Below are 26,213 nucleotides of genomic sequence, written 5' to 3' on the forward strand. Positions count from 1 at the left end.
CTCCCTCTCCCACCCCCAGCTGGATTAAAAGTGCTATTCTAGGAAGTCCCAGTGAGTGAGAAATGAGGCTTTGTGCTGCGATCAGTCACAGTCTTTAAAAATAGTTTGGAGAGGTCCTTACCTCTAATGGCCATAATCACTCTCCAGGAGATGATAGGAACTGAACCTGGCACAACATGTACTTTCCCACTGAGTGACCCAATAAAACCTCCTGGACTTTTCTGGTGGTCTCTCATCTGAGTACTAAGCAGGCCTGTCCTTACCTAGCTTCCAAAATCAGACAGAATAAAATGTGTACAGGGGTGGTATAAGCAAAGAATGGGGTGAATGATAATTGCCTTATATTTGAAGCAATGTCATATTGAGGATGGAGCAAGCTTGTTTTCTGCTACACCAGAGACTATGGAGTTTATCACATGGGGGAAATCCTGTGCAAAAACAGAATTTAAAAGGTAGGAAAAAACTGTCAAAGCAGGTTGATTTTCACACATGTTGTTGTTAAACTTGTGTTAACCCGAACGGAAAGTAAATACAAGGCATTCCCTTTTGTGTTCAGAATTTTCTGAAAGTAAAAAAGGAACGGTTTGGTCTGCTATCCCTCCACTTTCTGTTTTGGCTAACCTTAGTTTAACAATAACATCGTGTGAAAATCAGCCTGCTTTTGTGGGTTTCCCCCCCAATTTAAACCCCATTTTTGCTTGGGTTTTCCCCCATGTGATAAACTCCTAGGACACAGAGCAATGGATGCAAACTACAGGAAAAGAGATTCCACCAAAACATTAGGAATAGCATGCTGACAATAAGAGCTTTATGGCCCTTGAAGCCCCAACTCTATGATTCTAAATGCAATTACACTTTTAGGCTTTTTTGGAGGTTGAGCAAAGCTAGTGCCCTATTGAGAGTTACACAAGCCCTGTGTGCAAACCTCAGAACATTGCCTAGGAATGTAAACATTGGTGGTAGGCGAGGAGTCGGAGTGCTGTTTTGCCACAAGGATCTGCACGGCTGTACCAACGATGGTGTGAATGGTTGCACAACCACACAACCCAGTGCTGCGGCCTGTCGCACATTTTCACCAAGAAAGCATGCCATGGTTACTTGTTTCACATTTGAAACTCTTGTTATCAGCAATTTAAAGGCGATGATAAAAGTCTCGCCTATAAATCTGGAGGTCTTCTCACCCAAACTGCAGTGATAACTATCTGGCAGGTAGGTTTTATTTTCACCTTTTTGAAAAATTCCAGGAGCAGACACGATTGCCTAAATTGCATTTATGTACCGCCTTGAGAAGCAAGATCCTTGCTGGGTTTTACAAGGTGTCACAGATTGTCAATGTGATTAAAAACAAATAGAACATATGGTATCTTACCTGTTTTATCCCCAGCTAGAGAAAACCTCGCGTTTCTTTTTCTCCACAGGCAGCTAAGGACGTGTAGTTGCATTTATGAGAAACATCAGGGGAAATGCACAGCCGGTACTAGGCACCAACTAGCTCAGTGTCAAACTAAATATTTCACAGATTAAAAGTGGCTAAGAAACACCAAAGTGAGGTCAAGGTGGCATAGGTTATAAATGAGAAATAACACACAAGCTAGAAGAGGCTGCAGCAGTTTGCTTTTGCTTGAGTCTACTGGGAGTCCTCCCCTCCTCTTTCCTCTGCCCTAATGAGTTAACTAAGTACAAACTATAGTTTTTGTGGGTTTTTCAGGCTATATGGCCATGTTCTAGGAGAATTTATTCCTGACCTTTCGCCAGCGTCTCTGGCTGGCATCTTCTGGCCTTGAAAGCCTTCGACTTCACATTTAATGCAAACTTTTGCACTTTCAGTTCAGTTTGCAGCAATTGAATCAAGCTGAGGACAAAGGGGGAAAGTGGGAAAAGGAGAGAGAAACTGGGACATTTTAAAAGTAGCTAGAAAAGTGGGACAGCAGAGGAATAACCAGGACTTTCTCTGTCAAATTGAGACAGCTGGAAGGTGTGCAAAATTAATATGTAGGTTGGCTCTGTACTGGGGTAAGATGTACATATCTTCAAGCCCAGATGAAAACCTATTTGCTCCTCTCATATCCTGATCTTGCTGAGCAGCTGCACCAATATAGTGCAGGAAAGATCAGGCATCATTTTTCTTGTTTGCCACTTCTGAAATGCAACACCTTTTCCAGCATTGAGTCATTGGCTGAGAAAGACAGAAGTAGGAATCACAGTCCACTTGTGGACACACATTTGGGGAAATCTAAATGCGCATATATATATACAGAGTGAGACAGAGAGTGAAACGCATACAGATAACCAGCGTCAAGCTCTGGGAAACTTGCAGCTAGGTTTTATACCAGCAGTAAAGTGATTCATTTCCGGGAATCTGATTAAATTGAGCCGAGGTTCATTACTGCTGTTTGAGATCATGTTAGCTGTGCACCGTACAAAAATGAAGTACTGCTAGAACATGCAGCTGCTGCGACAAGACCTTAATTGCCTTTGAAATGAACTTGTACAGAGATATGTGTGCTGCTGAATTTTGTAATACACACACAAATATCGCCTTGAGAGCCATCATGGTTTGGGCATGGGACTGGGACTCTGGAGACCAGAGTTCAAATCCCGACTTAGCTCATTCCTAGGAGTTTATCACACTGGGGCTGATTTCGACATTAAAGAGAGATTAAAGCACATTTAAAGCATCCCACAAATAAAGCGAAAAATTGCGAGTAATTGCGCGAATGGTTATCACACACAATTGCGCAAATGAAATGATATCGGAAACGCATTGTCGCTGAAATCTCGGAAGTAAAAAGATGCGTGTTAATGCTTCTTTGTGCCCACTTTAGTGGCGGGTTTTGTGCGACATTGTGTGAAATCACTATGTGTAATTATGTCATTTTTGGGAATATTCACAGCATAAACTCTCAATCTCTTTCATGTGATAAACTCCACAGAGGCTATCATCATCATCATCATCATCATCATCATCATCATCATCATCATCCACTTGAACTTTTTGCCCTTAGGACCCCATCTATATCCACTTTACATCCCCTCAATGTAGTCTATTAATAAAAATATATTTAATTTATTTAGTGCACTTATTTTCTTCTGCGCATTCAAATATATATTCACATTTTAACATCTTTTTTAAAGAAACAAGGCAGGCTGTGTGTTTCTGCATTTTATTAGAAACAGCAGTCAGGACGTCCTTCAAAAACATTACATTTAAAGTGCTTTATTGCAAGCTTTTATTGGCTTTTTATTTTAAAAAACAAAGTAGGCCATTACATTAAATGAAATTATAAGCATTTTAACATCTTGTACGGAAACAACATCGTTCAAATTAGAACAGTTTTATTTAAATCAATATTTAGCTCAACGCATGTGTGAATTTTACACATTAAAAAGTTTTGGGAGAAGAGAAGGAAAGAGGGATCAGGGAAGGATGAAAACAACTGCATTAGGACCATTTTATTTTAGTATTAACATCCCTCTTTCCTGCACTTTATCTCTGTTGAATCTCTGCCCTGGAAATAATAACTCTGTTTACTTGTCAGTGTCCATCTTTACTAGTTCTGAGATGGTAAAAAACATCCAGGCAAGTATTAATCGTTTTATTTTGGAACGCACTCATTTAAAAATAAACCCACCTGGGAAATGGGAATAAAACATTTTAGGTAGTACCAGGAGTTCACTGGAAATGTATGAAAAGAAGCAAAATGTTCATTATAATTCTCTTGTTCAGCATGATGTTCTTGCGAATGTAGCCGTCAATGGTCCCAATGCAACATTCAGTACAAAAACGCAATCCCAGGAGGGGGCTTTAGCTCCAAGCGGCAGGGATTTTGTACATCTTCCAGTGAAATTTCCTCTTCGTTCTCTAGCATGGAAATGCTGTTATCCCGTACCTAGAAGAAGCCATATTTAGAGTTAATCAAAGAATGCACCCCAATGTTAAGTCATTGGTATATATGTACCTGATGTCACTTTTCACAGTGGAAGGTTGGCATGAAAGACCGATGAAACGTATCCAGAAAACAGAACCAGTGCATTGATATTCATTATAGCTGCATCCACACTGCAGAAATAATTGTGATTGTTACCACTTTGACTGCTGTGGGTCAATGCTATGGAATCGTGGGATTTGTAGTTTGTTGTAGCTCCAGAGCTCTCTGACAGAGAAGGCTAAACATCTCTCAAAGCTAGTTCCTCGAATTCCAACTTGGATTATTGCTGCAGTGCAGATGTAGCCTGTTAGTGTTGTTGTTGTTGTTGTTGTTGTTGTTGTGTGTCTTCAAGTTAGCACCCCAACTGAGGGGTTTCCAAGGCGTTGGTGAAGGGGATTGAATAGGGCATAACGCTAGTTCTCTCTCATGTTAACCAATGGCCAGGAAACAGGACTCTGGACAGCGAACCTGGAAACCGTATCTAGATATTGATCTCTTTGCTTATTTAAATTCATTTTACAGAACTTATAGCCAGGCCCAAGCATTGTTTTGTGAGCCATGGCAAACCTAACTTTGAGACTGCTCTCACCCACATCTTCTCCCCCTTCTCTACCTAAATCTAAAGGGTCAGTCAGACGTTGTGGTTTTAAGTGTGACTATGCAAATAATCTCACACGTTGTTCACACTGTGGAACCGCATCTCTGCACATCTCTGCAACCTTTGTTGCTCCCGCACACCAGCACTTGAATAAAGATGAAGTCAATTATGCAAATGTCTTTAAAGCACATTCAAGGCATGCAGAGTTCGATCCCAGGTCTATTTGCATTGGTTATTCACACAGCCAAGAATGCCATTCTTTTAGGAAAACCCATGAGCTCAATTATCACAGGTTAAGTGGGGTTTTTTTGCAGCCTCCCCAAAAACTTAATCGGATGCATTTAAAATGCATGTGAACAACAAAGATTTGGCCCAGATTCTACCAGGACACACACACACACACACCACACATCAGCAGAAGTAGCTATGATAATGAAGCTCAGTCTTCATAGCTCCATCAAACAATGCAAAAAATTGGCCAATATAATTTTGGGGACATTTAATTGTATTAGGATATAATTGCAGTTTAATGCACTGGTAAGGGGTAGCATTTTGTTTGCGACATTGTTTTCTCTGCCTCCTCTTTCACTGCTTCCTCTGCCAACCTGGCTAGAGTTTTGCACTTCATGCAGGTGTTGGCAGTGGAAATGAGCTTCACAAAGGAGGGGGAAGCAAGGAACGGGAAGTCCGCAGCATGCTGCCTTATGGTACAAAATGTGCATGTGGGAAGGAATTGCAGAGTAGGTAGAACAAGAGAGGATATCCAAAGATGAGAAAAGACAGGGCAGAGGTGGTGGACATAGACAGAATGTCCTATGCTCCAGTCAGCTAGTGACCCAGGAGTCAAATGGGTGTAAGCCAAGAGCTCTCAGGTACTTAATCCCATCCAGGTCAGTCAGAAGCTATCCAACAGGATGAAGGGGAAAACAAGAGGGGAGTCTTCAGCCAGTGCAGAAGTCCTTACAGCCAACCAGTAATCTAAATAAAGGAAGCCAGTAAGGACTAAAAGGTGGAGACATCAGTTATAGCCAGTCCAAGGTCGAGAGCATGCCAACACAGAGAGTACTGCCAGTCACCAAGACAGAAGGGTTGCAAGCAACAAAGACGCCAGGGAGTCACTGGGAGATTTGTAGGCAGCTGTCTCTGGACACCAGGTGCTTAATGAGTGAGCATTTCCTATTTAACAGCCACTGGGATCTCCATAGCCTTAGAACCCCATTGCTAGCAGTGAAGCCACACAAAAATCGATAGCTGGCTTTGGAAAAAGAGAACCAGCATGACTCAAAATAGAATACAGTAATACCTATAGTAATGGCTAGCTAGCCATTTTTCTTACTTTTTCAACTTGCCGGAAAACGCGGAGGAAGTTTTCTCTCAAAATGCCCTTCAGTTCGTGCGTCTTCCAGCCTCTCTTCAGCAGTTCTTCGATCAAAGCTGGATATTTGGAAACATCTTCCAGCCCTTTAGGGTATCTATCAGCAAAGCAGTCACAGAATGAATTGTTACAATTCGCATGTGAGACTGAGGCTGCATCTGCCCTGCAGAAATAATGCAGTTTGACGCCGCTGTGCCTCAGTGTCATGGAATGCTAGGATCTGTAGTTTTCTGTGGCACCAGAGCTCTCTGACAGAGAAGGCTAAAATTCTCACAGAACTCCAAATCCCAGACTCCCATAGCATTGAGTCATGGAAGTTAAAGTGGTGTCCAACAGCATAAATTCTGCAGTGCAGATGCAGCAAGGAGCAAAGACACCAATAGTTTAGAGAAACAAAGGGTGGATCTACATGGTAGAAATAATGCAGTTTGACCCCACTTTAAGTGCTATAGCTCCATCCTATGGAATCCTGGGATGTACAGTTTTACAAAGTCTTCAGCCTTCTCTGCCAAAGTGCTGGTCATAATCAGCACCTTTCCCTGGGTTGGGCTGAGAAATAAGCCCCTTTCCCCCCATTTGGTGGTAGTGATGGGGAGAGAGAGAGAAACCATTTCAGGATTGGCTCTGTGAGGGAAAGGGAAACGTCATCCATCTTCCGCAGTTTTTACTCACTTTCTCACTCCATCAAAGTCTCCGCCAATTCCTATATATTCTGCACCTATTGTTGCTCTGATGTAGTCAAAATGATCTACGAAAGGAGATGAATGTCACAGAGCATTAGTGCATGGCAGGGTAAAAGAGTAAAATCATTCAGAAGGACTGACCATGATGTGTTAAGCCTGATGTCCATATGGAACTGGAGTGGGAGAATAGCATTCAAACTGCTGCCTAGCCAAGAAACTCAGGGCGTCTTTTATATGGAGAGATTCGCATCTGTGAATTGATTCAAAATCAATTCACTGTTCCCACTATGTATTAAGGCAGTGAATCTCTCCATGGCATTCAAATCCAGTCTGAAGTTCCCATTCACCATCGTTCCAGATCAAAATAGACGCGCCTCCGTTTCCTGAACGGTGGTTGCGCAATCTGAATTGATCTGATAGCTTACTCACACTATCGGAGATGTGGATTGTTGCGCTTCTTTTAAAAAGAAGCGCTAAGGGATCCAGTGCCAAATGCGTTTAAATGGCTTTTTCGGTTGCCCCCCCCCCCAGCAAACTGCACCGAATACAATCAGTGCAAGTCTGAATGACGGAAATAAACTGGTTTCCAAACCAGGTTATTTCATAGTGTGAATGGGGCCTCACTTGGCCACTTCATTCTAAACTATTGGGAAGAGTACAGTACATGGGAAGCATGGAAGCAGGCTTTGATCCCATTGGAGATCCTACTGGTACCAACGTTGGCCTCATTTCATTACCAAGGTTTTGGGGCACTGCAACCCTAGCTTGGTTTTGATCAATTAGATCAATTTTGGACTTCATTCCGATTACACTCAACTGTTTATATTGGCCAGGATTCTGTTATCAGCCCTATAGTGTCATGATCACGATTAAGGCTCTTCAAAAGGCACCTATGATCCAGGATATAGCAGATGGTTACATGCATCTTTATTCTTCCCTCTTCCCCAGATCTAGAAGAATTTGCAGAAGAGCCACAGACCTGCTACGGTGAAAATGTCAACTACTTTCTTGCCGCAAGCAAGTATCTCAGCGTGGAAGGTCACCATTATGATTCCATTGTTTAGCTTCTGTAGAAAGGAGGAGAGAATAAATAGCTCACCTGTTCTGTTTAAGCCACAGAGACACCACAAATGTCACTTGTGTCTCCACATGACATTTTCTTCATCCTGAAGTATTTCCTGGAAACTCTCAGCATTTCCAAGCACTTTTCATTGCTACTTCAAGAATCAGTTTAAGTGATTTCCAAAATGTATTTTCCAAAATGAAATATTTCACTACTTGGCTACCTGTCTGAATTATCCTAGAACTAGTTAAGATGGATGCTGCCAGTGAACACAGCTATGGTTTCTAAATGATTTGTATTCATGATCCCCATGTACTCAATACATTTCATTTCATTTATTGTAGCAAATAGCCAGCATAAACGTATTCGATAATGTAGGGAATACTCAGGGATTGCAGAAGTCTCCCAGTTTTGACTTACTAGGCAACAATGACTGCAAGTAATGGGGGTCTATCCTCCTGTTGTTTGGGATGCAGCAAATGGACATTTCCATCCATCTCCTACCAGTTATCTCCAGTGCAAGGAGGAATTGTGACAGCGATCCTATTTCTAACTTTGATTGTTCATGGAAAGTGGGTGAAAATGTGAGTCTGCTGCATCCTGATCAACAGGAGAACACACTTTCATTGCTCACAGCAGCCGCTGCCTAGTAAGACAAGATGGGGAAGCAGGGTTGGTCCAGGAGATGTTCCTTAGGGTGCGGCCACACTACTGAATCAATGCAGTTCGACACTGCTTCAACTGTCATGCCTTCGTCCTATGGAGTCCTGGGATTTGTAGTTTGTTGTGGCCCCAGGGCTCTCGGTGACGGAGAAGGCAAAATAGCTCACAAAATTACAAAACTCAGAATTCCATAGCACTGAGCCATGGCAGTTAAAGTGATGTCAAACTGCACTAATTCTGCAGTGTGGATGCAGCCTTTGTTACTTAACTACATACATGATCTAAGTACAATGATTCCTTGCTTTCTGATGGGGTTTGGTTCCAGGACCCTCCTGTGGATACCAAAATCCACAGATGCTCAATTCTCATTATGTACAACGGTGTAGTAAAATGGTGTTCCTTATATCAAATGGCAAAACCAATGCATACTTTTTTATATATTTTTATATATATATATATATATATGCATATATATATTAATGCTTTAAACTTTCTTTGGTTTAATCCTTTTTTAGAGTTTGATCATGTTTTTATATTTGGGGAGAGGATTGGGGATCTTGGAATTTTAATGCATCTCTTTTTAACTATATGTTTTTTACTGTTGAGATTAAGTGGAATATATATATATATATATATATATATATATATATATATAATATTTTCAAGCTGTAGATATTTGACTCCATGGATACAGAGGGCCAACTATATGCTGAATTGATCCAAGTTAGTTAATTGATAGCGATCTAAGTTAAAGTCCACATAACTAAGTAGCGGAGGCAGACTCTTGGCCCTATCTCTAGTTCTCTGCTGTGATGTTTCCTTTGCATGACTTGTCACAGGCACAAGAGAACAGTTCCACCCACCAGCTGGTGCAAAATGTGATCAGGGACGTTCCTTGCGTTGTTGCAAACCGCAAAGGCTGAAGAGTGGCTGAAGATGACTGGCGCTCTGGAAACACCGAGGACGGCCGCTGCTGTTGCATCGGAGGCGTGCGATAAGTCTATTATCATCCCCAGTCGATTCATCTCTCTCACCACTTCCTAGCACAACACAAGACGGTTGGGCATCAGCGGTTTTGTTAACTGTGCCCAAAAAACAACTCCACATGTATTTCATTAAGGCAATGGCCTACTTATCCTGGACACATCCTATTTTTTACTATTTGAAGTTTGGGGGAAAGCCAGAAAATTGGGGTGCAACTTTGCGGCAGAGAAATGTAAGAGACAGGGGCAAAAATCACAGCATTACGCTGATCAGTCAGACATTTGCAGCTGAAAACATGAATGGACCTGAATCTGATTGTTTAATCCAAGCTAGAGCAGATTTATTGACACCAATTGCTGACCCCACACTTATGAAAATCCCATTGTTTCAATGGATCTACTCTAACTGGGAGACGACAAGTAAGGTTTAGGCCAGGATAGGAATGATGTACCCCTCCAGGTGTTTTTGGATTGCAACTCCCAGCAGTCTTAGCCGAACATATTCATGTTGCAGATACAAAACTTTGCGTTATGAGAAGCTCAACAGCTTCCTCCGAAGCAAATTGAAAATAAACATTGGAAAGGAGCTCACGTACTTCACCAAAATCATTCAAGCTGTTAATATTGGAGTAAAGCTCTTCACGCTCTGAGGACGACTGTGCCCTTCGGAAAAAAGAGAAAAGAAACAAAAGTGCAGGGGAAAAAGTGAATTATCCAAATGGACGAGATGTTACTTGAAGAAGCATACAGTGAAATAGCATTATGAAACATTTTCTCTGCTACCCGGAGGGCATATAGTTTCAAATTAGCAGGGAAAATGTAGATTTTCTTCTTTTGCTCAAAGGCAGGAATCAATATATTCTGGTTTATCTTTGTCTTCTGGGACTCCATGTAGAGAACAGAACAATGTGTGCCATAGAAACAGGTTCCCTAAGCATCTCAGGGTCAAACTAGCTGTTAATGTACCTAAGCTTTGATAAACCTGCTTTTCCTCTCTCGCAATGGAATTTCTTCAAAGATATGTGCTACAGCAGCCAGACGAGCAAATTTACCTTCCAGTGACCAATAGCAAAACATAGCATGCTAAATGCGAGATACAGGGGTGATGAAAAATTAAATGATATGACAAAGCGGTGCTTTTCAACACTTGAGGGAACACCTTTTCTAAGGATATTGTAAATATGCCCTTTAGTTTGACTTTCAGTATCTGTGTTTCTTTGTTCATCCAACTAGACTCCCCATTTTAGCCTAGGAATTATCTATAGTCTTATCTATGTAGATAATTCATAGGCCAAAATGGGGAGTCTAGTGGGATATAACAAAATGGCGTTTTCTATGCAAATCAACCATATGTGAATTTTGTGCAGAATAAGTCCCCAAGTACAGCATCTTTTGGGCAGCAAATGTTGTCCTTGCACAGAATATTTTGTTTTCTGGACAGAGAAGCATTCATTTTACACAAGGAAATGGACAAAACTGTAAATGGAAATTGATAGAACTGGTTTGTTGATAGCGGACTTCTTTTGTGGGGGACATAGCCATGGACAACATCGTGATACGTGCTTATAATTCATAATGCACCACTATACCAAGGGATCCTTCAGTGTCTTTACCCAGGATTGCCCAAAGAGACTCCCATCTCTTTAAAAACTGAACAAAACACTGGAAAGTATACTTGCTCATTGATTACCAGGGTGTGTTGCAGTTGTGCGTCAGTGTCATGTAGCGAACACCCAGTTCGTAAAACATCCTCAGAACCGCCAGACTGCTGTCAATGGAGTGCCCTCCTTCGATGCCGATCAAGCATGCTATCTTGCCACGTCCAACATCAGCAATGCCTGGAGGATTATTATTATTATTAAAGTTATTATTAAAGCTTATTTCTATAGCGCCTTAGGTTTACACTCTCTCAGCCTCGGAGGATGGCAATGGCAATCCCCATCTGAAGAAACTTGCCTGTGATAGGTTGGCCTTAGGGTCTCCATAAGTCCGAAACAACTTGAAGGCACACAGGATTAAAAACAAATATGCCTGCTTTTCTAAAACTGGAACCACCTCCCATTTCCCCCATACATCTCTTTTTCACCTTGGACAGATGTCACCAGTTCCAGTTCTTGATAGCTTTGGCACATCCGTTTGATCACATCAATTTGTTCCAGCGTGAGACGGACTGCATCTTTGTTCTGAGCGCCACAAGGAACATATGCGGACCAAAACTGAAAGAAACATTGGTAACGTATGTTTATTTGCTTGGGGTGGGGGGAGCTCAACCTATAGCAGTTTGATTTCACTTTATCCACTTTCTTAGCATGCAAATGGCCACTCCATCCTGTGAAATCTTGTAAGTTGTAGTATACTGGAGTTCTTTAGCAGTGAGTTCAAAGTGCCACCTATCTACCTTCTGTAATGAAGAAAACTGTGACTCAAGGAACCAGGGATGAATTTATGGGTGCAAAGACTGTGAGCTGAACTTTGGTACTGAAGGGGGAAAAAATCCTGGACTGAAACCTGTGTCATGTGGTTAAAGTGGTATCAGACCATAACAGCTCTGCAGTGCAGATATACTCTTGTTAATACAAAAACCCTCATGGATGGTATCCAATTTGGACTACACAATTATACTGCTATATTCCATCTTAACTGCCGTGGCTGCATCCTGTAGCAAACAATACACTGTAATTGTGCGGCATGAAAGGGCTCACAGACTCATTGGATCACTTGTGTATTGTATTTCTTTTCTCCCACCTTCAATTGATTTCATTCACCCTAGCAATAAAATAATTTTGAGTGCAGAGACCTACTTTCACATCCCAAGGCACCTACCTGAGCCCCAACGTTGCCGGCCGAGAGCTTGTGAATATTTGTGGCGGTGGTGCCGAGGGTCCTTAGGTCAATTTGACTCAGCTTGTTCTGATAAAGCCATCTCAGCTTCAGAGGAAGGTCATTGTGTCTAGACGATAAAAGGATAAACCAGAAGCGGCAACACAAGATTTGACTTTTTTTAAAAGATGCATTTCCCTCGGGTCATCTTTTCAAGAGAAAATAGCTCGTCGTTCGGATATATTCTGACAATGTCATTTCATATCCTCCAACTGTCCTGATTTGGATGGAACAATCTCGATGCATCCTCTACCATCCTGCTTGTTCATCTGCTTTTAAAACGTCCCAGTTTCTCTCTACATCTCCCACTTTCCCCCTTTGTTCTCCGCTTACTTCAATTGCTGCAAACTGGATCAAAATGGAAAAAGTAATTTACATTCAAATAACTCAGCAGATGGGAGAGGAAAGAAGGGGCAGAATCATGCCCTCGGCAGTAAACTTAGGCTGTTCTTTCTTCTTAATAACTTTTGCCATCTTGACCGTATTTCGATATTGCTTGGCTGCACACATCCCAGTTTTCACCTGTGAAATGTCGGAGCGTCTTCCATTTGCAGAACTATGCTTGCAGCAAGCACCAGGTGTTTGTAACCATAAAATTTAGCATTACAACAAGGGCGAGCAAATTACGACTCTCCAGATGTTGTTGAACTGCAACTCCTATTAGTCCCTAACCAACATACCCAATAGCAAGACATGCTGGGAATTGCAGTGCCTCAGCATCTGGAAAGCCAGACTTTGCTCTCTCCTGCTTTAAACACTGCCTTGCTATCTGCTATCTTTAGCTGAAATGCAAAAGGAGATGATGGAGTTCATTGTGTTTTGAAGAATAAACTTTGATACGATTGCAATGGGGGTCTAATCTGCACTGCAGAAATAATCCAGTTTGACACCACTTTAGCTATTATGGCTTCATCCTACAGAATCCCGGGACCTGTAGTTTTGCCTTCTCTACACAAATGCAAAAGATACATGCCTATAGTAAAATAATAATGAAATTCAAAGTAAGAGAACCATTCCCACCAAACAATTTCCCTTCAAATGTCTTTGTCCATTTCACCATTTCTTGCTCGTCTCAATCTATCTCACTATCTCCAGCTCCAAGGAAGGCCTTTCAATGGAGTGTGTAGTAGTGCAGGTGTCCCATCTACTGCAGTTGTCAGAGTGTAAAAATAAGTTCTACCTACCCATCAATTAAAGGGGTGCTTTTCATGATAGTAGCAACCTTCCGGTCATAGCGGCGAGCTCTAGAACCCCAAACATCACCATACAGGAGCAACATCATGAGCAGATTCAACCTGGGCTGGAAGATGCACTTCAAGTCCACACACTTGTCCATTGGACACAGATGCTCCTTTGAGAACGACACTGTTGTTTAGATGCCACCGCTATGTTTATCTCTTACTAGTCTAATTCAGGAAAGGGAGAAAGTGAAGAGTAGGAGAACTCTAAGCCCAGCTCTCAGTGCATGGTCTTGTCTGAAGCCCAAAGTCAGAAGAAGGACATAGTGTCACTCCCATCTGGAACAGGATCCAACCAATGTCATCCATCCATCATTGCAATGTGTCTGCTTTCTTCCCACATGTAAAGAAAAACACACCAAGATCTCATTTATAGCAAGTTCTGATATAGCTCTGATCTCCACCTCCACCCCAGTCTTATCACAAAGGCTTTGCTGTTGTTGTTGGGTGGCTTCAAGTGGTTTCTGTCTTAATCCTACCATGGACTTTTCTTGGCAAGATTTGTTCAGAGGAGGTTTGCCATGGCCATCCTTTGACCCATCCCAAAATTCACAGGAGAGAAAAATGGGAGGAAAGGATGTGAATGAAGTGGGATATGTAACAATAATGGTTAACGTTTTGTGCGGTGAGCAGAGGTCCAGTCTCATAGGGTTCATCGGAGGAGGAAAGGGAACCATGGCTAATACCCTGCATTCCTTGTAGAAAAGGCAGGAGGACGATGCAATTTAATGATCAACTTATGTGGTTATAAGGATGGGAGATCTTTCAGTTTTGCTTTCTCCTTCCTTCAGGTTTCTTTGTTTCCATCCCAAATATCCAATTTGCAGGGGGAAGGATCATAAAACCACAATTATAGGGGATGTGCATGTTGCCAAGAGGATGCCAGTCACTGGGTTGGGAATGATACATGCATAAATATGCCAACTACACATGTCATAGTTTTATGGGTACAGTTTTGCATGGACCTGAAAAAGAGGCCTTGTGTTTAAATCTAAAGAAACAATCAAAACTGAGAATAGGAAAGGAAAAAGAAAAAGAAAGAACTTTGCTCAGTTCTAAGAATTCTCTTCTGTATAATCATCACAATTTGAAGAAGACATTCTGAATTTCCAGATCTTTAAATAAAAGCTGTTTTTTGGAACTGTTCTTTGATTAAATAAGCTCCTACTAACCGCAGATGTTTTAGTTGAGAGGTTTTCTAGTATCGCTTCAAAACATAATGTGACCCAAGACCCATGCTTGAGATAAGATAACATTTCGAACAGCTCACGCTGAACTTACAGGCGGCCCAATATTGAAAAGGGAATGGAACAGGAGGTGGCAGGTGCTCAGTTGCTAACTGATGTACTCAGTTTAATTTCTTTGAGCTGGAGATGGAAAAGCCTGAGTAATGCAATGAGAAGAGTAGCCTCATTCACCACCTGTTCTTGAAAGAGGTGAAAGCTTGCCCTAGGTCAGTCAATGGAGGAGAAAGACATACTTCAGTAGTACTTCAATAGCAGTAGAGAAGGGCTGAGAACCAGTGTGGTGTAGTGGTTTGAGCATTGGACTAGGGCTGACCAGAGTTCGAATCCCAGCTCAGCCATGGAAACCCACTTGGTGACCTTGGGTGAGTCACACTCTCTCAGTCGCAGAGATGGCAATAACAAACCCCCTCTAAAGAAAAGAAAAACCCTTGATAAAGTCTCCTTAGGGTCATCATAAGTCAATTAAAAGAAGGAGCAAAGGATTGATGTACTGGAGAGTTAAATCAATATTACAGCCACCACTGCACTCCTAAAATGGACGAATGCTATTTCTTTATTGTTCAGATCCTCTCCCTGCCAAACTCTAGGGTTGCTTTTTGGTATGTCAAGCAATATCATGTTTCATCCCCAGATAATGGCTGGATCCTCTTAGTGATTTACAATGGGGTAAGTCCAAACTACATAGTTGCATTTCCCTCTTCTTACCATTGCATAAGTTGGAATTCTGTTGCAACCATACAATGGCCAGAAGACCAACTCTCCCAAATCCGTGTTGTGAGAAGCTGAGTCCACTCCTCTTAACATGGAGCTCTATATTTTCAATGTCTCAAAATTTTGTGGATTGTAGCAAAATTGTATTTTGGGGCAGGAGTCTTCTTTGAGGCAATGGCTTTATTTTCACTGCAGTGTGGCTGTGGAGATCCTGCACTGCATCAATTCTGCTGTGTCTTAGCAGCCGACTTGGCTGTTTCCTGACTTCATGAGTCTATCTTGATGCCAATTCATCTGGGATTGTCTGGTCCATGGTCTCTCAGTGAAAAATTCATGGCTCAGTGTGGATGAGAACATGGATCTCCCTCCAAGAAATAATCTAATATTGTACCCATAATATTGCACCTAATAATTGCACATCCTTTCCTCCCACATCTCTCTACCGTGAACTCTGAGATGTGCAACATTTGTGATAAAACCGGAGTGGGGGCGAAGATCAGAGTCATTCCAGAAGGGACTTGCCGAACTTGCTATAAATGAGATCTCAGAGTCTTTTCTTGCTCTGTGGGAAGAAAGGACAGCCAGTGATGGATGAGATCAGCTGGGTCCCATTCCAGGTGGGAGAGGCATATCCTCCTTCTTCAGAAGCCAACTTTGGGCTGTTCATTGAGGAGGGTCCTTATGCAGACTTAGCCCCCCAGCCCTTTTCCCCCTTCCCGAATTAACCTAAGAAGAGGAAAACCCAACAGTTGTGCCTAAATAACAGTGTCATCCACAAATGAGGGTTTCTAGCCAATGGCCATGTGTGCAAATCCGAAGTGTGTCCTCCTTCCAAAGCTGCTCCTACTGAAGACGTTGCTCCTGTTTTGTGACGTTTGGGACTCCAGAGCCGATGACCACAGCCAATGGGCTCTTGATATCATGAGAGAATCCCCCTTAATTGATGGGTAGGTAGGTCCTCTTTCTCTGCTTTCTTCTCACCAAAAGGGTCCTTCTGCACTGTGCATTTATAACACTTTAATTCCACTTTAATTGGCATGGCAACATCCTTTGGAACCCTTTGCAATTGGGGAAGGCTATGTAGGCATCTCAGGGATTGCCAAGGTGGTTAAGGTGGAATCATAGTAGTTTTTTGTGGGTTTTTCGGGCTCTGTGGCCACGTTCTAGAAGAGTTTATTCCTGACATTTCGCCAGCATCTGTGGCTGGCATCTCTGAAGATGCATCTCTGAAGATGCCAGCCACAGATGCTGGCGAAACGGCTAAGTATCTCACAAAGCTACAAATCCCAGAATTCCAAAGCATTGACCCACAGCAGTTAAAGCAGTGTCAAACTGTATTAATTCTGCGGTGCAGATGCAGCTCAGGAATATTCAGAGATGGTTTGTCCGTACCTTCTTCAGAAATATAACCTACAGCATTTGGTGGTCCCCCTTCTAAGTACCTGCCAGGCTTGACACAGCTTAGATTTGAATAATAGAAGGGATTTGGTATTAGATGGGATCGCTAGTGTAGTTAAGCATTCTGTGCTTCCATTCGATGAGATGCAACGTCTTCTAAGAGGATGAGGCCATAAGGAACAGGCCTCCTGGTGCTATAATGTGACTTCTTTTGACCTTACAGACACAATGGTCTGCCACTGAAGCTGAGATGGTTCTATCAAAACAAAATGAGTAAATTTAATTTAAAGACTCTTGACACCACACTTACCAACATTAAGAAGCTCCAGGATGGCCATGTCGGTGCTCAGGTACGTATCGTAGATCTGGAAAAGAGGAAACGTTGGAAACGCCGCCGAAATAATGCAGTTTAGCACCACTTTAACTGCCACGGCTCCATCCTACAAATCCTGAGATTCCATAGCGCTAGGGCACTTAAAGAGGTCTCAAATTCCCCCGTCTTACAAGACAGGACCAAATAAGCAGAAATTGTCTTTGTTTTTTTAACTTCAGTTTTGGACTGTGGAATTCTACTGTGAGTCTCAGGACAAAGATATAGTGCGTTTAACTCTGGAACAGATTGACCTTGTGAAGCGGATGTGCAAAAGATACGATGAACTGGAATTGGTGACATCTTCGGAAGGTGAACTGAAAACCTTAAGAAATATATTCATATTCTGATATTTTTGGAGCACTGAGCTGGGGTCCAAAGGGGTATTTCTAGCATAGCAGGGAATAAACAGCTCAATCCTTTCCCTCTATTATATTATGAATGAAAACTCCTCGCTCAGTTCTACAATATTGGCAACCGAAGAAAATGGCAAAGTAGCATAAAGCTGTACTGTTTATGCCTCCATACGGACCGAACCAACATTTAGCAATCAGCCATCTAAGCCGCTCTTGTTCTGTTAACAAATGTGCTTTTTAACTCTAGATCTGTCTTATCTGTTTAAATTTAGGCCTAGCCAACAGTAAAAAGATAGCATGTTTAATTGGCATTGATGGTGGTCACTCTATCGACAGCAGTCTTGCAACTTTGCGGATGTATTACGATCTAGGCGTCCGGTATTTGACGCTAACACCATACTGCAACATTCCTTGGTAACTAATACATGAGTATTTTCTTTGAGTTTTTGCCTTTTAAAGAAATGTTATGCTAGACTTAGCGGTCAGCACCAGTTAAAATGGATGGGACTGCACTGTCCCAGGGTAGCTCTGCCCAGTTAATACTCTGCTACCCCACTTTCTCAGCTGCTTTTAAGATGTCCCAGTTTCTTTCTTTGCTTCCCACTTTCCTCCTTCATCCTTAGCTAATTCCGAATGAGTTCAAACTGCAAAAGTAACTTGTCATTTTTGGGAACCATACTCTTGTACTCTTGTGCTCAGCATATTTCTGCAGAATTCAAAGTGCAAAAATAGTTTGTACTTAATAGATTCATCCAGAGGTCTTGCCCTTCACAGTAGGTTTCTTTTCCCCTTCGCTTTTTGGGACTTTCCTAAACTTAATACAGTCAGCCCTCCACATTTGTGGCTTTCACTTTTGCAGTTCATGGATTTGATGAATATGTTCTCTCTAGGAATCTCTAGGTCATCTATGGCCAACGTCCGCCAGATATTGCGCTGTAGGACCTAGGGATTTCTAGAGAGAACACTTCTCTCTACATTTGTAGGTCCTCCGGCACAATGCCATACTCAGCATCTGGTGGATGTTGACCCCAGAGTTGTGCTGGAAGATCTAGAGATTCCTAAAAAGATATTCTCTCAGGTAAAATAATAGTACTTGTTAAAATTGGCAGTCTTTCCACTTTCACAAGGGTCCTGTGTCCCTAACCCCAGTGAATGTGGGGGGCCCACTGTGGTTTCGCTGCTTAAAATAGTTTTGCATTGCCTTCCCTATTAATTCTGCTGTTCGTTTCTTGTCGCACCCTTTGGACCACATTCTGATCTTTCTCAGCCACAGTGTTCCAGCTTTCACCTGTGGCTATTGAAGGGTATGGGATAGTATGTACCTCTTAATGTACCAGTTAATTTAACAAGTGATCTGTTTTAGTATTATATTAGTTAAATTCTATTTTAATGTTCTCTTTTGTATGGTTTGTTAGGGCAGAATCATCTGTGCCGGAGCAAGCTACTTTCTATCGCCACGTTAACGGATTGAAAGCATTTGGTAAAGTAAGAAAACAGACACTTGTCTTTACATTTTCTTCTCAGGAAGCTGTCTTGTATCCTGTGAGAAAGAAAGTGTTTTCTTTAGTTCACAAATATTTTTATTTAGATAATCCGTCACACTAAATGTACAAAGTGTTACATTAACACCACCATCACCCCATTATAGCACTAACAACCTTGGACAATAAGACTTGTATAATGCAACTAGATTCGAAAGGAAAATTGAAAGAAAGACAATGGGAACAAAGGAGTGACAGAATCCACTTATTGATCCAAAATCAAGAGGAGAGCCACCTGGTTTCAAAGGTTTACATGAGACTTCAGGCAGTGAATGACAGCAGAGCTTTGGTTGGTGACGGAGATCAATCACTATAAAAATCTTCAGCCATTTGTACACCATCCAGAATTTTACACTGAGCTATCCATTTCTCCACCTGAGAGTGCAACTCCACCACAAACCTCTCTGGCCAAGGTGGCTAAGGTTTCCCGAAACTGTCATGAAGCTAGCTGAACCTTTGCTCAATCCAAACCCATTGCATCATAGGGATGTTAGAAAGTACCCTTGCCCTGACTCCGTGTTGGTAAATTGATTCCAAAAGGTCCGTCATTTTCACTATGAAAGTGGATCTTTTCATTATCCCCTTGTAATCGCTTCTTTTTTGGCATGATTATTGTCCCCACTAGTTTGCACCACTTCAAAATGCATGTCAATCATCTGTGTGTCATAAGTGGCAGCCTCCTCCCGACCACCATCTTGAGGGGGAGAGAAGCAGGCCAGCAACAACAGGCCTTTGCCTGCAAAGAAGACAAGCCCTCCTCCTGACCACCATCTTGCTTGTCTTTATTGCATGTTGTTTGGTTTTTATTGGTTTTTGTGAGGTTGTTTTTATGATGTGTAAGTTTTTAAATGATTCTGTGAACCGCTTTGATCACCTCGGAAAAGCGGTATAAAAACTGGTTTCAAAGGGGAGGGCAGTCCTATAAACCAAACAGCAATTCGCTTTAAATCATAGTGGGAATGAACTCCTTATTTCATCAGGATCAAAAAGTGGCGAAGCTATCTGCCTCTTTTGTCCTAGGAAGTGGTGAAGGAAATGAATCGACTGGGGATGATAATAGACTTATCCCATACCTCCGAAGCAACTGCAATGAGTGTCCTCGCTATCTCCAAAGCACCGGTCATTTTCAGCCACTCAACGACAGCCGCATTCTGCCAAAACCCAAACAACATCCCTGATGATATTTTGCAACTTCTGGTAGGTATGTCATGTCTCTTAAAACAACAACAGCATGCAAAGAGGATAATAGCAGGAGATCAGGAAAATATACAATTAGTTGCTCCCAGTTGCAAAATCTGTTCCAGAAAATATGGTGCTAGGAACCAATTCACGGAGAGTCCAGGAAACCACAAAATCCTGGATTTTGCAGTCTTACGGGGTATTTAGTGGCAGTTAAAGTGGGTTCAAATGGCATTATTTCTACAGTGCAGATGCACCCATTGAAAGGTATGGAAACAGGGAAACGGCGAAACAGAATAGAAAGCAGGAAAGTGGTATGTACACAGAAGTACAGAGATGCATATGGATAAGTTTAACACTATTAAGGTGTTTAACACTGATGCATATGGATAAGTTTAACACTGCTTTAATATCATGGCTCCATCCTATGGAGTCCTGGGATTTGTAGTTTGGTGAGGCACTAGAACTCTGGCAGAGAAGGAGAAATATCTCGCAAGATTACAAAATCCCAGAATTCCATAGCGTGGCAGTTAAAAGCGGTGTCAAACTGATTCTTCTTGCAGTTCAGATTAACCCAATGTTCCCTTGAAGCTGACATCAATAAAGGATGCATTCCAGTACAGATAAAGTAGTAAGATCTTCTGAACGTTGAAAAAAAGACGGTAAACATTTATCTTTCCGATCTTTGAGTCTTTAAGCAACAGTAAAAGCATGCCGGATCTGACAACATTGACCATCAGTGAAATTCCAAATTGAAGGGGATATAATGTAAAACAACATGTTTATCTTATAAAAGAGAAAGATTTTTCTAATGCAAACATGGAGAGGAATCTCAGTTTTTAAAAAATAAATCTTTATTCAATTAAAAAAAATAGTTGGAGGGAACAGCCTTTTTCAAAACACAACCTTCCAGTTCTACACAATTCTCCCTGCATGACTGGTGTAAGTACTCTATAAATACTTTCTAAAATCTAAAATGTCTTTTAAGAGCAGGGTATTTATGGTTTAAAAGCCTTGAAATCACTCTTATCACTGCTGATTGATCAGACGATGTTTGCAGGAACCGGTGAGCATTTTGCATGTCGCATCCTATCTTGCAGAAGGAAAACAAGGGAATTGTGATGATTTCCTTCAACATCAAGTTCTTGGCCTGTGGCAGAGTTTCGGCTGGCGTTTCAGTTGTAGCAGGTATGTGAAATCCCACAATTTCTTTGGGGAAGGGGAAAGTAGAGGAAGATTAGGTTAGGCGTCCATAGTGTAGGCTTCTCACTTGTATTAGATCAGGTCTTCAGATGTTGAGCCTAATCTTAGACCTTCTCTCCAGGAGGTTTCATAATCCCTGAACCTCTTCCGAGTAGAAAGGACAAGTTCCATCTTCCTTGGGCAGAACCTGGCTAGAACCTTCCTTCCTCCCTCATCCAATGCTCATTTCAGGATACATTTCAGTCATCATGTGTGGATTGACTTCCATCTGAGAAGCTTGCCTAGCATTAGATCTGTGGTTCTTTAGGTAGCAGGCAAATAACTTTTCCAAAGCATTCAAGAACATTTGTTGTGGTGGTGGTTGTATGCCTTCAAGTCATGTCCATCAGGTTTGGCAAGGAGGTCGGGCGTCAGACCAGGAGACACTATCGAAGGGTTATCCATGTTGTGAAAATAATCCAGGATGAATCCGGGTTATATCTCCATTGTTCGCACTCAACAGAAATGCACCCCATTAAGTTTTTGGTTGGGGCTGCCTCAAAAAACCCATTTAATCTGGGATAATCGATACTGGGTTTTTCCCATTTTAAAAAAAGATCTGCATCAATAGTAGTGTGAATAACCAATGTGAATAGACCCAGGATAAAGTGCTGCACACCAAAAAAGGGGGTTCCAAATGTATTTGCATCATCAGCTCCATCTTTATTCAAATGCTTGCACATGTGAGCAACTGAACTTACAAAGATGCGCATTGATACAAATGGATAAGGTTCCATAGTGTGAATAACAAATCCAGAATGCGTGAGTGAGATGATTCGCATCATCATGCTAAAATAAACTATATCTGAATGACCCCTTAGTTAAGTATACTTAACTAGTAGTTCAATCAATCTGTATTCATGGTCAGTAGACCCATCAAGGCACACAATAACTTAAAATGTATAAATGGAGAGATTACATGTAAAATAAAACCAATATAAAATAGAAAGGTTTCATTAAAATTCAGAAAATTAAGAATAAAATTAAGTTGCATTGCAACATTGGGGATTATTAACTAGCAGCTTATGCAGGGTTCCAGTTGGAGATTTTAGCAATGTTTTCTCCATCCCAGCCTTTATGTACTGTATGCTCAGTTCTTTTTTCATGCTTTCAAAGACATATATGACTCTCTTGCTCAGCCATATATTCACACAGTATAATCTCTTTTCCCTTAGATCACTATGACTACATCAAGAAGAAAATAGGCTCAGAACATTTAGGAATTGGCGCAGACTATGACGGAATCAATATGTGAGTTTATCTATATATTCATTTATTCGTTCATTACTTTCCAGCTTGTACCTAGAGCTAGGACACCAAGCAACTTAGGAACAAAATAAAAATTAAATAAAGACTGTAGTGAGGGAAAAACATATTCATGGGTGTATGTTCATTCACTTGTTGACTTATGGCAACCCCATGAATTTCATAGGGTTTTCGTAGGCAAGGAACACTCAGAAGTGATTTTGCCAGTTCCTTCATATGAAATATAGCCCACAGCACCAAGTATTCATTGGTGGTCTCCCATTCAAGTACCGTCCAGAGTTGATGATGCTTAACATCCAAGTTCAAACAGGAATCTTGTGCCATTAAGATATTTAGGCCTGCAGAAACAAGACTCTGTGTGGCCTCCCTATAATAGACTGCATCTACATACCAGAATTAATGCAGTTTGACACCTCTTGAACAGCTGTGGCTCAATGCTATGAAATTCTGGGATATGTCATTTTGTGAGATATTGCGCCTTCTTTGTTGGAGCTCTCTGATGCCACAACAAACTACAAGTCCCAGGATCCCATAGGCTGGAGCCATGACAGTTAAAGTGGCATCAAACTGTTTTAATTCTGCAGTGTGGCAGCAGGTTTACTTCATATCACCAGGGCTTATCCATTTTGAAGTGTTTTAAAAGCAACTAAGACATAATTATGTTTGAAGGCAGAGAATGCCTTCATATAAATTGTGGCTGTAACTTTGGGGTAGGCTTTGGAATTATAAATGCAATTAATTAGTCTTAAAGTAAATATTCCAGGATTAGAAGGTCCCAGATTTTTCTCCTTCCAAGAAAGGAACCAGGGACAGACATCAACAGAGGCTTTGTCCACGACTGAATTTCTGTGGTAGGAAAAATCCCCCCTTAACAAACTTGTAAGCTTACTGATTTATATCTTATAAGGCTTTTAACTCCTTGGAGTTTTGCCAGCAAAATAAGGAAAACAAACTTTTCTTATCTGACATAAGATCCAAGCCTGGGAAAGTTCCTTTCTTTGGTCATCAGGATTTCTCAGCCAACATGACCAGCTGTATCCATCATTCGCCAAAGATGCCAGCCACAGATGTTGGCGAAACGTCTGGAATAAACTCTTCTAGAACATGGCCACATGGCCCGAAAACCCCACAAAAAACTATGGATGCCGGCCATGAAAACCTTCAACTTCTTCGGCATGGTTTTCCTTTTGTTCGTCCTTTACATCCTACATTACATGCCCTTAAGTTTTGCCCTCGACTTATCCAAGGGTCATATCAAAATCCATAATGTTGGCCTCAAAACCTGCCCTCGCCTAATACATGAGGTCGACCTATAGTCGAGTATATATGGGTACATATGTTTTCCCCTATGTGCATATTTTGAGTCCAAGCGCACATTTTAAAAATAGAAAGAAGAAGAACAACTGCCCAGCAGTCAAACCCCTTCTTTTTGCGTTTACTGGAAAGGGAAGGCTTGGGTTTTGCAGTAGCTCACTTTGTGGCTTTCTTGCGGACAGACACCCCGTGGGCCTGGAAGACGTTTCCAAATATCCAGCCTTGATCAATGAGCTCCTGAAGCGAGGATGGAGTGAGAAAGAACTGAAGGGCATTTTGAGGGAGAATTTCCTCCGTGTTTTCCGGGAAGTGGAAAAAGTAAGTTTGAAGAAGGAAAACACCTTCAGCTGTGCAGGAGTATATCCATAGTAGACAGGACAGTTTGGTACTACTTGAACGACCATGGCACCATGAGCTGGAATGTATTGTTTCGTGCGGTACTTGGAATTATTTGTAGCCAGGCCATAGACTTCAGAATGGTGGGACACAACAGTGTCATTGCAGGGTTAACGTGCTGTTATTGTGTGTTATTGTGTGTCTTGGATCCACTCACACACACACACACACACACACACACACGAATCACAAAGTGGTTTTTCAGCCCCGAAGCCCAAACATGCTGTAACAAAGGGCTGTTTTAGATGCTGTTTCAGGTCTAATCTGCCCTTTTTGGGCAGTCTGTTTCACCCCAAAGTGGGATCAAACTGCATTATTTCTACAGTGCAGATGCACCCGTTGAAAGGTTTGGGAAAAAGGAAAAGGCAAAACAGAACAGAAAGCAGGAAAGTGATATGTACATAGAAGTACATAGATGCATATGGATATGCAAAAACGTCTTTACCAAGCACTGACAAACCACAATGATGAGTTGCAAGAAAAATGAAAGCTGGAGGCAGAGCAGATATGCATCAGTAGAAATAATGCAGTTTGTCTGGGAATACTGGGATTTATAGTTTGTTGTGGCACCAGAGCTCTCTGACAGAGAAGGCTAAATAGCTCATGAAATTCAGAATGCCTTAGCAATTGAGCCCCAGCAGTTAAAGCAGTGTCAAAACTGCATTATTTCTGCAGTGCAGATTAGACCTTGGAGGGCTCCCCACCGTGAAAGTAAAACATCAGAGAATAAAACACCAAAGAGCCAACTGGAAAGGAAACATCATCGCTTCCATTCATCCAAAATGGCAGCTCCAACAACGTTGCGCAACACAGTGTGACCATTCTAGCTGACTCTTTGGTGGCCTTATTCTTTGATATTTTAGTTTCATGGTGGGGGGCCCTTTAAGGTTTAATCTGCACTGCAGAAATAACTGAAAATTGGGAGATAAGGCTGAAAACTGGGCTCCGGAGCTTGCCCACCCTGATATACAGCAAGGGTGTTTCAGACCAGCTGCAAACTGGGACAGACATCCAGCACAGATGTGCCCTTAAGTCATGCTTCCACCTCTACGTAGCAATGGATCTTACTATCAGTTTAACTCTGAATCTTAATTCTTCTAGGTGCGGGATGCAAGTATTTCCATAAAACCAAATGAAGAAGAAATCCCGCCAGAGATGATAAAAAATTCTTGCCGCCTAGAGCTGAAGCCCCCTTCGGGAGGTGCTATTTGAGGCCACCATCTTCACTGGAACAGCCAAAAGGATGAATGTTTTATTATTGCTGTGTACCCATGGACATCACATTGAGCAAAGAGAACCACAATAGCAAAAATAAATCTACTGGCATACATAGAACATATCTGATCATCTTTGGAGTCCATAAAGTATAGGGTAGACATGTGTGGATGTATAGGGTGGATATGTCATGGGGTGAGATTGTTGCTATGTACCTTGAAGTCCTCACCATGGCATTACCTTTCCATGGCAGCTGCATTGCATGCCGTTATGAGGCTATACTGACGGCCGCAGTGCTGCTGTTATGGTCTCCCGTGTGTGAGATAGGATTTTGCCAGACTAAAGGGGCCAAACAGCTACTGGGCAGCAGCAGTATTGGTGTGTATGTGTGTTTGTGACACTAGCACAAGATCTCTCAGAGACACGACAGTGGCACCATAGCCTAAGCTTGTTAGTATTGTGCAGAAGGCACTGTTAACCCCTTTTGAATATATTCCATTATGACAACCCTACGATGAGACAATACTAAATGAAATAAGAGATAGTGCCAGAAGGTGACACTTCAA

General features: G+C 41.8%; 2 protein-coding genes across 2 annotated transcripts; one reads left to right on the forward strand and one right to left on the reverse strand.

The window, feature by feature from the left end:
- Positions 1-3,766: 3,766 nt before the first annotated feature.
- LOC121914496 (dipeptidase 2-like) lies at positions 3,767-17,151 on the reverse strand. Its single transcript, XM_042437966.1, has 10 exons — positions 17,079-17,151; positions 12,118-12,244; positions 11,381-11,510; positions 10,985-11,132; positions 9,891-9,957; positions 9,175-9,351; positions 7,565-7,652; positions 6,575-6,650; positions 5,864-5,999; positions 3,767-3,890 (listed from the first exon to the last, which is right to left on the reverse strand). Exons 3-10 carry the CDS (start codon positions 11,424-11,426, stop codon positions 3,774-3,776), a joined length of 855 nt encoding a protein of 284 aa, XP_042293900.1. The 5' UTR covers positions 11,427-11,510; positions 12,118-12,244; positions 17,079-17,151; the 3' UTR covers positions 3,767-3,773.
- LOC121914374 (dipeptidase 2-like) lies at positions 16,166-25,758 on the forward strand. The gene is made up of 10 exons (XM_042437765.1): positions 16,166-16,317; positions 16,992-17,118; positions 17,321-17,450; positions 17,767-17,908; positions 18,910-18,979; positions 20,056-20,232; positions 21,315-21,402; positions 22,632-22,707; positions 24,219-24,354; positions 25,534-25,758. The coding sequence occupies exons 1-10, from the start codon at positions 16,166-16,168 to the stop codon at positions 25,642-25,644; spliced, it is 1,209 nt and encodes a 402-aa protein (XP_042293699.1). The 3' UTR covers positions 25,645-25,758.
- The last annotated feature ends 455 nt before the right edge of the window (positions 25,759-26,213 follow it).

This window comes from Sceloporus undulatus, chromosome 8, assembly GCF_019175285.1.
Source record: "Sceloporus undulatus isolate JIND9_A2432 ecotype Alabama chromosome 8, SceUnd_v1.1, whole genome shotgun sequence".
Taxonomy (NCBI): Eukaryota; Metazoa; Chordata; class Lepidosauria; order Squamata; family Phrynosomatidae; genus Sceloporus; species Sceloporus undulatus.

What these genes read in the sequence shown, in the direction of transcription:
- LOC121914496 (XM_042437966.1), bottom strand. Translation starts at nt 11,426, where the DNA reads ATGTGCCAAAGCTATCAAGAACTGGAACTGGTGACATCTGTCCAAG. An exon ending in GCTTGAATGATTTTGGTGAA is followed by an intron (nt 9,352 to 9,890) that starts GTACGTGAGCTC and finishes GTGTTGTGCTAG; the next exon opens with GAAGTGGTGAGAGAGATGAA. An exon ending in ATCACATTTTGCACCAGCTG is followed by an intron (nt 7,653 to 9,174) that starts GTGGGTGGAACT and finishes TCCTTTCTACAG; the next exon opens with AAGCTAAACAATGGAATCAT.
- LOC121914374 (XM_042437765.1), top strand. Translation starts at nt 16,166, where the DNA reads ATGGCCATGTGTGCAAATCCGAAGTGTGTCCTCCTTCCAAAGCTGCTC. An exon ending in ATGGCCATGTCGGTGCTCAG is followed by an intron (nt 17,119 to 17,320) that starts GTACGTATCGTA and finishes TTTTAACTTCAG; the next exon opens with TTTTGGACTGTGGAATTCTA. An exon ending in GACTATGACGGAATCAATAT is followed by an intron (nt 22,708 to 24,218) that starts GTGAGTTTATCT and finishes TCTTGCGGACAG; the next exon opens with ACACCCCGTGGGCCTGGAAG.